Source organism: Hirundo rustica, unplaced genomic scaffold, assembly GCF_015227805.2.
Source record: "Hirundo rustica isolate bHirRus1 unplaced genomic scaffold, bHirRus1.pri.v3 scaffold_387_arrow_ctg1, whole genome shotgun sequence".
Lineage (NCBI taxonomy): Eukaryota > Metazoa > Chordata > Aves > Passeriformes > Hirundinidae > Hirundo > Hirundo rustica.
Genome location: NW_026690432.1, coordinates 1 through 14,665, shown reverse-complemented (window position 1 = coordinate 14,665; position 14,665 = coordinate 1). Strand labels below are relative to the sequence as shown.

Genomic DNA, 14,665 nt, shown 5'->3' with positions numbered 1-14,665 from the left:
TGGTCCCCTGTTAAATGGGGGTCCCCCTGATAGGTTGCAGCATGATAAGCTTTACCATGCAATACTTCATACGGACTGACTCCTATCCTCTCCCTGGGTTTTATTCGGATGCGCAATAATGCTATTGGCAGAGCTTGGGGCCACTGAACTTTGGCTTCCTGGCAAATCTTTTTCAACTGATTTTTCAATGTTTGATTCATCCTTTCTACCTGGCCACTAGACTGTGGTCTCCACGGAGTGTGTAAATCCCATCTAATCCCTAATGCCTTGGCTACACCTTGAATGATTTCTGCCACAAAATGCGGTCCCCTATCTGATGACATTCCTAACGGGATTCCAAACCGGGGGATTATCTCTTTCAAAAGGGTTTTAACGACTCCCTTTGCCTGATTCGTGCGACAGGGAAACGCCTCCGGCCATCCTGAAAAGGTACATACATACACTAAAAGGTATTTATTACCTTGGGCTTTAGGCAGCTCCGAAAAGTCTATTTGCCAGTAGTCTCCAGGCTGTGGGCCTACCTTTAACCCTCCCATCTGAACCTGTTTTCGCACTAGGGGATTATTTTTCACACAAGTGGGACAGGTTGCATTAACCCGCTTTGCCATTGTTAACATCTGATTAGAGATTACCTCATTCTTTAAAAATTTTACCAAGGCCTCCGCTCCCCAGTGGCACTTGTAATGTTCAGTCTCCAAGATTGCTCGCATTATCTTCGCAGGTACTACCACCTGCCCGGTTGCTGTTACATACCACCCTTTGTCATTCTTCTGAGCTTTCACCAGGTGGGCCAACTTCACGTCATCTGGTAGGTATGGAGGCTCATCTTTCATGTAGGAATCCGCCGGATTTCCCTTAGCTGGAATAAGAGCTGATTGAGTCTTTATCTCTTTCACTACTCTTTTAGCCGTCTTATCCGCCAATCAGTTACCTTGGTATATCTTTCCATCTTCTCTTCGGTGTCCTGGCACATGCATTACTGCTACTGCCTCAGGTTCTCTTACAGCCTCTAACAGGAGTAGGATCTCGTCCCTATGTTTTATTGTTGACCCTTGAGACGTTAACAATCCCCGCTCTTTCCACAGAGCTCCATGTACATGCACCACCCCAAAGGCATATTTTGAATCAGTCCAAACATTGACCCTCTTTCCTTTGCTCAGTTCGAGGGCTCGAGTTAAGGCTCTAATTTCTGCTTTTTGAGCCGAGGTTCCAGGGGGAAGAGCCTTTGCTTCTATTACTTGAAGAGTTGTGACTACCGCATAACCCGCATACCTGGTGCCGTTCTCGACAAAGCTGGACCCGTCAGTAAACAACTCCCAGTCTGGGCTATCGATCGGTGCATCCTTCAAATCTTCTCTGCTTGCATAGACCTGCTCAATTATCTCCACACAGTCATGGACGAGTTCCCCTTCCTCTCGGTCCGACCTGAGGAATTCTGCTGGGTTTAAATGGGGTGTTATTTTCAGTTCTATATCATCTTGTTCCCGCAGCAACGCCTGATATTGCAACAGGCGGCTGGATGAGAGCCAGTGACCTCCCTTTTGCTCTAAGACTGCAATTACCATATGGGGCACATATACTTCCAGCTTCCTTCCCAAAGTCAGCTTCCTTGCTTCTTGTATTAGCAGCACCGTTGCCGCTACCGCTCGCAGGCATCCTGGCCAGCCGGAGCTAACTGTGTCCAATTGTTTAGAGAAATACCCCACAGGCCGCTTCCATGGCCCTATTTTCTGTGTTAGTACCCCTAATGCCAATCTGTGTCTTTCAGTAACATATAGCTGGAAATCTTTGCTCAAATCTGGCAATCCCAGCGCAGGGGCTTCCTTTAAGGCCTGCTTTAGTTCTAGGAAGGCTTTTTCCTGTGCACGTCCCCAAGTCCAGTGCACTTCTTTGAGGGCCTCATATAGGGGCCGTGCCAGCAGTCCAAAGTTCAGAATCCACAGCCGACACCACCCCACCATTCCGAGGAAAGATCGGAGTTCCTGATGGTTTCGGGGGACGGGTATGGCGCAGATAGCCGCTATGCGGTTAGTCCCCAATTTCCGCACCCCCTTAGAGATTTCACACCCCAAATAGACAACCTCTGTTCTTACCAGCTGTGCTTTGTCTCGCGAAACTCGATATCCTCCTTGTCCCAGCATGTTCAGAAGGCTTATGGTTAATTGGGAGCAGATGTCTCGTTCCGTAGCTGCTAGGAAAATATCATCCACATATTGGAGAACCACATAGAACATGTTTGGTACTGTTACCTGGGTTGTCTTCCACTCTTCTAGTTCCCGAGCTAGTTGGTTTCCAAAAATGGTAGGGGAGTTCTTGAATCCCTGTGGTAGTCGGCTCCAAGTCAGCTGCCTTCTTCGTCCTGTGTCCGGATTTTCCCATTCGAATGCAAAATATTTCCTACTTTCAAGTGCCAGTGGGATGCAGAAAAAGGCATCTTTTAAATCAATCACGGTAAACCATTCAAATTTCTCTGATACAGATGTCAACAAGGTATAAGGATTAGCAACTACGGGATGAATATCTTTGGTTATCTCATTTATTGCTCTTAAATCCTGCACTAACCTATACTTCCCATTAGGCTTTTTAACTGGAAAAATAGGAGTATTATATTCGGATTCACACTCCTGCAAAATGCCTAAATTTAGGTATTGATCAATAATTGGGGCTACCTCTCGCCTGACTTCAGGTTTGATTGCATACTGCTTCAGTCGTACCGGTTCTTTCCCCTCTTTTAGTTCTACTACTACTGGCTGTGCTGCCTTTGACTTTCCGGGGGTCCCAGTTTCCCATACCCAGGGAACTACAGCTTGCTCAATTTCTTCTGTAATGGGTTGGGGCTCTACCTCCTTAATAATGAACATTTTACCAATATTTTCTTCCGGAATTTCTAACTTGACCCTACCTCCTTCAAAAATAATTCTGGCCTGTAACATCGACAATAGGTCTCGTCCTATCAATGATTCAGGGCTATTTGGCATGTACAAAAATTGATGATCAAATTCCTTTCCCCCAAACTTTATATCTACTGGCCGAAGAAATGCCCTTTCTTCAATTTTTCCAGTAACCCCCCACTACTTGTATCTTTGTGTCACTTAATGACCCTACCCGTGTATTAATTGCAGAATATGTGGCACCTGTATCTATTCTAAATTCTAACGGTTCTCCCTCTACTTCCATGATAACCTTGAGATCCCGGTCTAGTCAGCTCTGATTCTGATATTCCCCCATTACTAGCGCCTGGGCGACCTCTGCTGACGAATTCCCAAACTGCCTCGGAATTCCAATCCCACTATTCAACGGGCACTCATTTTTCCAATGTCCTTTATTTTTACAAAGGGCGCATTGGTCATATCCCAATCTCACCTGGCCCCCGCCACGACCCCTACTAAATCCTCCTCTGCCTCGAGCACGCCCCCTCCCATTACCCCTTCCTACAGCTTGCTGGAGTACTGCCAGCATGCTAGCTTGTTGCTTCTTGACTGATTCCTTTTCCCGATTGTTATAGACCTTCCAGGCAACTTCCAACAATTTTTCTAAATTACGGGTATCCTCACCTTCTAACTTCTGCAATTTCTTTCTAATATCCTCCTGGGACTGCCCCATAAAGATTAATGCCAATTGTAACCTTCCCGCTTCCCCCTCTACTTCTAAACTAGTATACCGTCTCGCAGTTTCCTTCAATCGTTCTAAGAAAGCAGAAGGGGATTCATTCTTTTCTTGTTTCACTGAATAAAGTTTGGACTAATTTACTGTCTTTGGAATGCCTGTTCTAACTCCTTCAATTAACAACTCCTGGTATCCCTTCAATGCTTGATGTCCCCGTGCTGTATTGGGGTCCCATTCAGGGTCTTCCCTTGGTACTAATTCATTCAGAGTTCCATCCGTCACCCGCAACCTTATCATTTCTCTCGCCTTTTCTGTCATAGCCCGCAACACCATTTCCTTTTCAGTAGAGTCCATCAAAGTATCTAATAAAACCTGTAAATCATTCCAATCAGGGTTCTGAGTTTTTATTACCATTTTTACTACCCTGGCCGTACGGTCGGGATCCTCCCTATAAGATCCTGCAGATTGCTTCCAGATCATCAGGTCATTCGGGGAAAACGGAACTTTCACCATTACTTGATCTCCCTGGGGTCCCACCGCCTCTCTCAGCGGGGCCATTACGTGTGTTCCCCCCTCCCGGCCCCCTTTCTTAGAGACTAGGTGACCCCTTGTTCGTTTAGATATCGGGGTATGCCGTTTACTCTTGCCATCCCCTTTTTCCCTTGTTTCCCCACCCTCTTCTCCCTCTTCTTCCGAAGCGGTTTCAGGTGGGGGAGCGCTAGGGGAGACCAGTAGGGACACATCCTCCTCAGGGTCTTTATATTTAACTAGATAGTCCGCCTTTTGATCCCGATTCTCGCAACCCCGACACTTCTCATTTGCCACAGTTAGAACCATTATTCCACATTCCTTCTGCCAATCCGTTCTCCGTCCCAAGTAATAAAACAGATCCAAATATGGTATCTCTTCCCATTTACCATTATCCTGTAAATAATGCATCATTGGAGTAATAATATCATGATTCAGCGTCCCATTCCTAGGCCACTGCATTCCCGCGGTGTCATATTGCGGCCAAACATGATTACAAAAATCAATCAACTTATCTTTAGCTAATTCTTGACCAAAATTCCCTTCTTTCCATTTCCTTATTAAACAACCTAGTGGTGAGTCCTCCGGGATTTCAATCCCTGCCGAGGATGTTTTAAACCCTTTAATTTGCAACTTTTTTTTTTTTTTTTTTTTTTAACCACTTTATGTCCTTTACCACTTTATATCCTTTACCACCTTATATCCTGCTAGCAGGTATTGATCCTACTCAACTTTCGTCGAGATTTACGGTCAATTTTTTTCCACCAACCTGGGACGTCCAAGCCCAACTGTGCGGATCGTAGGTCCGTCTTAATCGGCAGGCGTCTAAAATCCTTTAAGAATAAAGCACCTTTTGGGCTTACCTCGTAGTTGTCCGACAGGCGCGGGGTCGGGCACGGGTTGATGTCTCCCCAGAAATCACCTGGTGCCGGCGTGGGGTAGATCACCTCGCGAACCGCCGCAGCAACCTTCGGAGTCCTGCCGCGGTCACCAGAAAACTGTTGCCCAACGAAGAGAAACACAAACCACAAAGTAGTTTATGCGGTGCTTTATTCGGGCCCGGGGACCCGGGGACTAGCGTCCCAAATCAGAATCCCACCGACCCTCATTTTCTTACAGGTTTTATACTATTTCTTACAGATTACATCATCAACGTACGTGCTATACATGACATTTCAGTTTAACATTAATCTTCTAATTTCTATAGACTATATCCCGTTCCCACAACACCTGCTTCCCTATCTCTATTTACACAAAGGCTCCCACCATAAATTCTATTCTTCTTTGACCACCGTGAGCACCTAACCGCGACGTCTTGGTCCGTTCCTCATGCTTCGTTTGTCAGCACATTCTTTCCTTGTACTTCTCCTAGCAACATGGCTAATTTCCAACAGGGGGACCCCTGGGATTGGCGGGACCCCGGCGGGGGTGCTGGGGCTGGAGGGGCGGGATGGCCGGGAAAGGGGTTCGGGGGTCCCGGTGCTGGAAGTGGCTGCTCCCAGTGTGAGCCCAGTCACTGCCAGTCATTCCCCATTATGATGCAACTTACCCCAGCACAGTCCCAGTTTCACCCACTTTTATTCAGTGTGTTCCCAGTTCTCCCAGTTGCCCCTAGTATAGCCCCAGTCACTCCCAGTATGTTGCCAGTCTGTCCCAGCAGAGCCTCAATCACTCATGTGATAAACGCCAATCACTTGTTTTAAAATTTTAAAAGTTTAATAGTAAATAAGATGGTTATAAAAATAGAATTAGAGTAAAAAAATTGAACAGTTTTAGAGTTAGGACAATACAAGACAATAAAAACAAAGTTAGAGACGTCTGGGTGCCTCTCCCGAGCCACAAGCTCTGAAGAAGGACCCCTGTTAACAAAGAATTATCTCTTAAAAGCAATAGCCTGTTGAATATTCATACAATTCATACATAATGCATAAATTCCATTCTAACCAAGAATTGTCTCTGGTTAGTATCACTTTTTTCCCCTAATCTCTATGGCATCCACCAGGCTGAGAGAAGCAGGAGGAGCTGGTCTCTTCTGATAAGAAAGTAGTAAATTCTTTCTTCTTTGAAAGATTTACATTTTCCTGTGGTTGGTACATAAAAACTACATTTTAACTACGAAACTACATTTACCATACTATCAAAATATTAATACCACATTAACAATTAGCACAACATAACACATACAGTAAATATCTTGCGTAGAGCCATATAATATGCACTTTTCACAACTCACAATTGTCTCCAGTTGTCCCCAGCGTGGTCCCAGTTCCACCCAGCACATTTCCAGTGGCTCCCAGTGTGGTCCCAGTCACCACCTGCATGGCCTCAGGCACTCCCAGTATATCCCAGTTGCCCTGAACATTCTCATACTCATTGCCAGGCACTCCCAGTTACTCCAGCGTGGTTCAGTTGTCCCCAGTTTTATCCCAGTCACTGCCAGTACATCCCAGTTGTCACCAGCATGCATCCTGTCATTCTCAGTTGCTCCCAGTTTCTCCCAGTGCGTGTGCAGTTGGCTCCCACAATGGGCTCCCCAGTAACCCCCAGTCATGGTCCAGTCACACCCACTATGATCCCAGTATGATTGTAGCCACTCCCAGTATGATCCCAGTCACTAACAGTCTAATGCCAGTCAGTCCCAGTATGATGCCAGTGGCCCCCAGAGTAAACCCAGTTGCTCCCCTTCAATACCAGTATGACCCCAGTAGCCTCCAGTATGATCCCCATGACTCCGTATCTCTCCCAGTATATCCCAGTCACTCCCAGCATGCTCCTAACCTCTCCCAGTTCCTCCCAGTTGCTTTCAGCATGATTCCAATTGCTCACAGCCACTCCCAGTTAAGCCCAGTATGTGTCAGTCACCCTCAGTGTGATCCCAGTCTAACTCAGCATGGTCCCAGTTGCTCCCACTGTGATCCCAGTATGATCCTGGTTGCTGCCAGAATAATTCCAGTTGTCCCCAGTTCCTCCCAGTATGATCCCAGGTGTGCCTAGAATAGTCCCAGTTCCTCTCAGCATGGTCCCACTTGCTCCCAGTTGTCCCCATCATGGTCCCAGCTGTTCCCAGTGTGGTTCCAGTCCCCCCGTTATGGGCACAGACACTGCCCAGAATATCCCAGTTGCCCTCAGCATGCTCACAGCCATTCCCAGTCAGTTCCAGTTGCCCCACTAAGGCTCCAGTTAGCTCAGTACAGCCCAGTCACTGCCAGTGATGCCACTCCTGGGATCCCCCAGCCCTGTCTGCGTTCCCCCCAGCCCAAATCTGCTGAGAGGAGCCCCAAGGGCTGGAAGTCCCCAGCCAGGGTCCCCAGCAAGGCTGGAGGAGCAGAGCCCTGTGTCCCCCAGGAGCCCAAAGTGGGGAGCCCAGAGAGGGGGGAGCGCCGCGATTGGCGGGACCCTCACCAGCCTGGAGAGGGGCAGGGGGGGACTCCTTGGAGCCCCTGCACCCCGAAGCAGAGAATGAGGGGAGAAGGGACCCAAGGGACCCCCAAACCTCAGCATCCCTGAGTGGGGAGGTGGAAAAGGGGGAAACTTTGTATTCCTGGGACTCCCAGCAGCCTGGGGAGGGCCGGGACCAAATAGATGCAGGACCCCCAGTACGAGTGTGACCCCCAGCAGCTGGGACAGGGGGGAAGCCCTGAAGACCAAAGGGGGAAGAACAGCAACAGAGAATTCCTGGGAGGCATTTTCAGGGCTGAATCTTTTTGTTGGGAGGTTTTCATGGACCCCTGATGCCCAGTGACTTCTAGTGATGGACTTGGGCAGGGGACCTTGAAACTCAATGTGCTCATCCCTTGTTTTTCTCCAAATCAGGATTTCCCATTCCCAAACCTTGGCAAGATGGAGGAGGAGGCCACAAGGAAGAGGAAGATTCCCCAGGACAGCCAGGCAGGTGAGGAGGAAGTCAGTGCCCCTTTCCCCCTCTCTCCTGCTCCATCTCCCAGCCCAGCATGGGCCCTGGCTGCAGGACAACCCCGCTGCCGACGCCGTCCTGCCAGGGATGCATTGGGGGATCTCCTTCCCCTTCCCTGTGGCATGGAGGCAAATCCCATCCTGTCCTTGTCCTTTCTCTCCCAGACAAGGAGCTGAGGATGGAGACCAGGGGGAACAAATCCCCGCAGCAGAACCTCGTGGAACAGGTTTTGAGCGGCTCCATGGTGCAGGAATCCAAAAGAGAGGAAAAGCTCCGGAGATCCTGCAGGAGGAAGGACTCCAAACCCATTCCAGGGTGCTCTGAGGAGGAAAGACCCAGCCTGTGCCAGGAAGGTGGACAGAGCTTCAGCCGGGGCTCTGAGCTGGTGGTCCCTGAACAGCCTCATGATGGGGAGAAGCCCCACACATGCTTGGAGTGTGGGAAGAGCTTCAGCCGGAGCTCCCTCCTGATCACACACCAGCGGATCCACACAGGGGAGAGGCCCTATGAGTGTCCCCTGTGTCAGAAGAGGTTTCAGACCAGCTCCACTCTCCTCGTGCACCAGCAGATTCACACAGAGGAGAGGCCCTTCCGCTGCCCCGACTGCAGGAAGGGCTTCAATCGCAACTCCACCCTCATCACCCACCGGCGCATCCACACTGGGGAGAGGCCCCACGAGTGTGGGGAATGTGGGATGAGCTTCAGCCACAGCTCCAGCCTGATCCGCCACCAGAGGATCCACACCAGGGAACGGCCCTACGAGTGTGAGCAGTGTGGGAAGAGCTTCAGCCAGCGCTCCCACTTGATCAGTCACCAGAACATCCACGCTGAGGAAAGTCCGTACAAGTGTGGGGAATGTGGGAAGGGCTTCAACCAGAGGTCCCAGCTGATCATCCACCAAATGATCCACACTGGGGAGAGGCCCTACAACTGTCTTGAGTGTGGGAAGATGTTTCAGACCAGCTCCAATCTCCTCCAGCACGAGCGGATTCACAGAGAGGAGAGGCCCTTCCGCTGCCCCGACTGCAGGAAGGGCTTCAAGCGCAACTCCACCCTCATCACCCACCGGCGCATCCACACTGGGGAGAGGCCCTACGAGTGTCCCCAGTGAAGGAAGAGCTTTTCCAGGAGCTGTAAGTTGAGCCAACACCAACGGAGGCACCGGTAAGGGAAGCCTTGTGAGTGCCCCAACTGTGGGAAGAGCTTCATGTGAGTCTCCATCCTCATCCCCCATCAGAGGACCCACATTGGGCAGAGCCCTGGTGAGCCACATTTCCCATGATCCATGCTGGGGAGACACCTGTCCCTTTCCCTGCCCCTGGCAATGATGTGAGTGGGACTGAAGAACATGAGGGTCTGGCCATGGACCCTCCATTTTATTTGATCCCTTCTCAGGTCATTGCCAGGGTCAGGAAAGGGACTCTCTCTCTTTTCCCAAGGATTAGGGTGTCCTTTCCCAGCCGGAGGAAATACGTGGCTGGAAAGAGCCAGTCAGTGTTGTTGCAGTTTTCCTTGTATATCATTTGTCTTATCCCTTCTGTTCTTAGTTGTTCCCTATCTAGTTGCTATTCCCAATAAATTGTTCTTATAGCAGCCCAGGATCTTTTCCTTTTGTACTCTCAATAGGAGGCTGAAGGCCAGCGAGTACTGACATGGTTTTAGTGGGAGCACAATATTTGGGAATCCCATTCCTAAATCCTGGCCCATGGAAACTGAGCATCCCAGCTGGTGCCAGCCCTGGTTGCCCTGGCAGCAGCCTTGGGAGCGGGTCCCTGGCTGGGGGCTGTGGGAACCTCTTCACTCTGGTGCCCAGGGACAGGACTGGAGGGAAGGGCTGGAGCTGAGTCGGGGCAGGTTTAGGTTGGATCTCAGGAAAAGGTTTTTCCCCCAGAGGCTGCTGGGGCACTGAACAGGCTCCCAGGGAAGGGTCACAGCTCCAGGGCTCTGGGAGCTCCAGCAGCGTTTGGACACCGCTGCCAGGCCCAGGCTGGGATTGTTGGGGTGTCCTGTGCAGGGCCAGGAGCTGGACTCGAGGATCCTGATGGGTCCCTCCCAACTCCGCCAATTCTGTGCTTCTGGGATCCCATGGCCCTGGGAATGGGACTGCCAATGGTTGCCATGGCAACGGGCTCTGGCTCCAGGCCTGAGCTGGTGTCCATGGAACCACCCCTGGCCTGGGATCTGCATGGAGCTGCCAAGGGACCGACCATAGCAACAGGGGCTGGGGATGGTTGTCATGGAAACTGACCAAAGCAACAGGGGCTGGTGATGGTTGCCATGGAAACTGACCATAGCAACAGGGGGCTGGTGATGGTTGCCATGGAAACTGACCATAGCAACAGGGGCTGGTGATGGTTGCCATGGAAACTGACCATAGCAACAGGGGCTGGTGATGGTTGCCATGGAAACTGACCATAGCAACAGGGGCTGGTGATAGTTGCCTGCTAAGGAACAGAGTTGTCACAGGTCCTCAGAGGGGTTCCATGGGGACTTTCCAAGAGTCTCCAGGCTGTTCCAGAGCTGGAATGTCACAGGCAGAGACAGGGGCTCCATGGAGACCTCCCAGGGGTTTCTGGGGATGGTCAAGAGCCCTGTGGTCAGAGGCAGTCACAGCCATTCCATGGTGACATCCCAGGGGACCTTGGGCTGCAAAGGCACCGATCTGTCACAGGCACTCACGGGGGCTCCACGGTGACATCCCAGGAGTCCCCAGGCTGCCAAAGAGCCGGGATGTCCCAGACACTCACAGGGGTTCCTGCCATGGGCAGAGTGGGAGCTTCAGGCAAAAGCTTTATTTCTTCATTGGAGAAACTCCTGCTGAGTCATGAGGTGGAGAAATGACACCCAACAGCCACCATGGATCCCCAAACACCTCCAGGATGCTTAGACTTTTTAAAGTCCATCTAAGAGAGGAGACTGGGAGCAGCTGGATTCAATCCTAGACCCAGATTTTGCCAAAAGTTTATGTGCAAAAAATTGGACAGGTGGGATTGTACCGTGTGCAATTTGTCCCACTGGATTAACTATGGAATACCGGACATATTTCTATAAATACAGCAATGATTGATTCTGATCAAGATTAGACAGAAAGATTTATTCACACCACAGAGTAAATAAAAAAGAGTTATTTACTCCACAATATAGGAGCTATAGCAATTATTAGAATATGGTGCTCTAGGAAGGAATTTTGAAGTAAACAGGCCTTTCTTGGAGCTGTTTGAGCCCACTGCAGGCAGAGCCTCCTGCTCCAGCAGGAACTGCCTTTCCTGTGCCAGGACCAGGGCAGATCCCGCTGCAGGAAAAGCCCCAGGCCAGCCCCAACACAGTGAAGGCCTCGGGCACAAGTGCAGAGTGCCGTGCTGGGAGCTGTGCCAGGGAGAGCCTGAGGCACCAAAGGCACCTTGGCAGCAGCAGCTGCTTCCAGGCCATGGCCAGAAGCCTCCCTTGGCAAGGCGGCCTGGTGGCCACCACTGCAGAGCTGCTGCTCCAGGGCTCATTTCTGCCTGGGCTCTGCCCCAGCCCACAGAGTGTGACCTCAGCCCTGACTCTGTCCCAGCCGCTGTGCCTGAGCCCTGCAAAGCCTAAAGGTCACCTGTGCCAGCCTGGCTCTGTCAGCCCCTGGGGCAGGGCAGGGAAAGGCCAGAGAAGGGGCTGGCTTTGGCTGCTGGATGTGGGCTCCAGCAGAGACAAGGAGGAGTCAAGGGAGTGGATGGAGTCCAGTGAGCAGCCCCTTCTCCCCATGCAATCCTGGAATGCTTTGGATGGGAAGAGCTCTGCAGTGCTCATCTCATCCAAACCCCTGCCATGAGCAGGGACATCTTTCACCAGATCAGGTTGTTCAGAGCCATGTCCCAGCTGGAGTTGAATGTTCCCAGGGATGGGGCATTGAGCACCTCCATGGGAACCTGTCCTGGTGTATCACCAACCTAATACAAAATTTCCTCCTATCTGTTCTTATCTGAACCTCCCTTCCTTTAGTTTAAAACAACCACTCTTTGTCCTATTGTGACAGGCCCCACTAAAACCTTTGTCCACCATTGCATTTCCAATCAGCCGGGTTTCCATGGCAATTCCATGACAGGTGACCCAGGTGTGGTGTCCCAGTGAGGGCTGCCATGGAAGCAGTGCCCAGCACTGCCCCTTTCTGTCTGGCTGAGCTGGCCTTTGGCCCTGGCAGTGGCGTTTGCTGCTGGTTCCGCAGTGCCTGAGCAGCCAGCGCGGCACAGGGCAGGTGGCCGTGGCACAAGCCCTCAGCAAGGGATCCCCTCTGGCTCTGGGCAGTGACACCAGCCCTGAGCAAGGGGCCCAGGGCAGGTTTCCATGGCACCCAACCATCACAGCAGCTCCAGGCCTTGGCTGCCACGGCACCAAACCAAGGAACGGGTCCCTGTGGCCACCGCCGTGGCACCTGAGGGCACCGACGAGTGTCAGTGCAATTGTACCTGGAACAGCCCCGGCATCGCTTTTTCCTCAGGGTTGCCCTGGCAGCCGCGGACAGCAACAGCTCTGCGTGCAAGTGGCCACGGAACCTGGCTGCAGAAATGGGTCCTTGGGGTGCTTTCCAAGGAAACTTGAAGGGATGAGGGATCCAAGCCCAGCAGTGGGGTCAGTGCAGTGTCCATGGCCACAGCCCCTTGCAATGGCCCAGGGCAGGTTGGGATGATGATCCACCCTCACTCCTGGCCCAGGGCAGGGCTGCAGGGCCCTTCCCCACAGCCTGTCTGCACACAAGCACTTCCAGGGCTCTCTGCATTTCCCTTACCCCACTCTTGGCTCACTCACACACCTCCCAACAACACACCTGGAGCTTTGAGCTGCAAGGAGTTCAAAGCTTGTCTGTCCTTTAGGAGTTGGTCTAATTCTGCCTTCAGCCAACTCTGGATTTCTGTTTATAGTAGAACTTCCTGTGTGTCTAAAACATTCCTTGCATGGTTCTGCCTTGGGGAAGGGGAACCTCCTTGGTGGCACCTTGGGCTTGGCACACACTTGAGGAGATTGCCTGAGACTTAGGAGTTTTAGATGCCTAATAAAGGAAGAAATCCCCTCTTTGCCTGAGTGCAGCCAGTTTTTCAAGCCAAGCAGGTCCCAGGTGAGTGAGGAGAGACAGAATGGGGTTGGGGAATGTGGAACAAGGTTGTCCACACTGGGTCAGACCTCAAGGCACAGCTTCTCTGAGCAGACCAGACCTCCTTGGGAGAGACCCTGGGTCAATATCAGTCACTGAATGTTGCAATCACCTCTGCTCTAGAGAAAAAACCCTTGAAAATAGAAATGTGGATATATTAGAAGCTCTTTGAAATATTTGTCCAGAACTCTAGGAAAAAAGACTTCCTAATGAATGGCACCAGACCAGAGGGAAATTAAGTCATAGCCACGGTTTGTCAGGACTTTCTTTCTCCTAATGAGCCCTGTGGTGCTGAGCCCTGGAACCTCAGGGCCTGAGAGGAGATTGCACAAACCGTTCCAGGAGTCAAAGTCAAGAGGAAAAACCCAAAGTGTCTCGATGCATCAATGGGTCCCACAGAGGTCCATCCCCAACACAGGCTCCTCATGGACTCTGTGAAGGAGAGAATGGGAGGCCAGGATTGCACAAAAACCTCTCAGAGACTCAGTGCAGGAAGGAAAATCCAAAGTACCTTAAACACCTTGAGTATCTCAAAGTATTAATGAGCCCCACTGAGTGTTGCTACAGGCTAAGAATCTCAAGAAACTTGTTAAAGCCTGATCCTTGGAGGCCATGATTGCCCAAACCTCTAAGACTCAGTGTCAAAAAGAAGTTCCTTAATAAACCTTGAGTATCCTGAAATATTAATGAACCCCACTGAGTGTTTCTATTGACTGAGAATCCCAAGGGACTTGTTAAAGCAGATAATTGGGGCCATGATGGCACAAACCTCTCATAGAGTCAGTTTTAAAAGGGAAACGCCAAGTAACTTAAAACAAGTGAAGTACCTTGAAGCATTAATGAGCCCCACTGAGTGTTGGTACTGACAAAGCCTCTCAAGGGACTAATTAAAGCAGATAATTGGATGCCATGATTGCACAAACCTCTCAGAGACTCCAGGGCAAAAGCAAAACCCAAAGTCCTTTGAAGAACCTGCAGTCCCTGGGAGCATTCAGGAGCCCCCCAGGGCCATTGCTGACCAAGGCTCCCCAGGGACTCCTTCCAGCAGATCCTTGAGGCCACTGGGATGTGAGGGGGATGCTGAGGGCAGCACAAGGGGCTGACAGTGCCCAGCCTTGCTGGGGCTGTGCCAGGAGGCCCCAGGGCCTCAGGACAAGGTGTCTCCTCACAGCCCTTGGTGGCACAGAGGCTGCTGTGCCCCAGGGCACCAAGACTTGGCTTCTCTTTGTCCCCACCTGTCATCACTGCCTCCAGTTCTCTGCTCTGCCTGGGGCCTGGGGACACTTCCTCTGTCCTGTCCCTCAGTGGAACCTGTTAAAATTTCAAGAAACTTTGGAGTTGGATTCTGACTTGGAATTCTTGAGAGGTTTCTTCAGCTCCCTCTCAGGGACTGATGTTCAGGGCCTCAGCACAAAGCCCCAAGAGGGTCATTAAAGTCCTTGTGCTGTGTCTGTGCTGCTGAGCTGGGCCGGGCTCCTGGCACAGAGGCAGCT

At 51.1% G+C, this 14,665-nt stretch overlaps 1 protein-coding gene across 1 annotated transcript; it reads left to right on the top strand.

Moving 5' to 3' along the window:
* Nucleotides 1–7,827: 7,827 nt before the first annotated feature.
* Nucleotides 7,828–8,568, top strand: LOC120747994 (zinc finger protein 572-like; the record flags this gene model as incomplete). The annotated part of the gene is made up of 2 exons (XM_040054059.2): nucleotides 7,828–8,026; nucleotides 8,212–8,568. Coding segments are annotated over exons 1-2 (409 nt in total), but the record flags the coding sequence as incomplete, so codon positions are not given.
* Nucleotides 8,569–14,665: the final 6,097 nt, after the last annotated feature.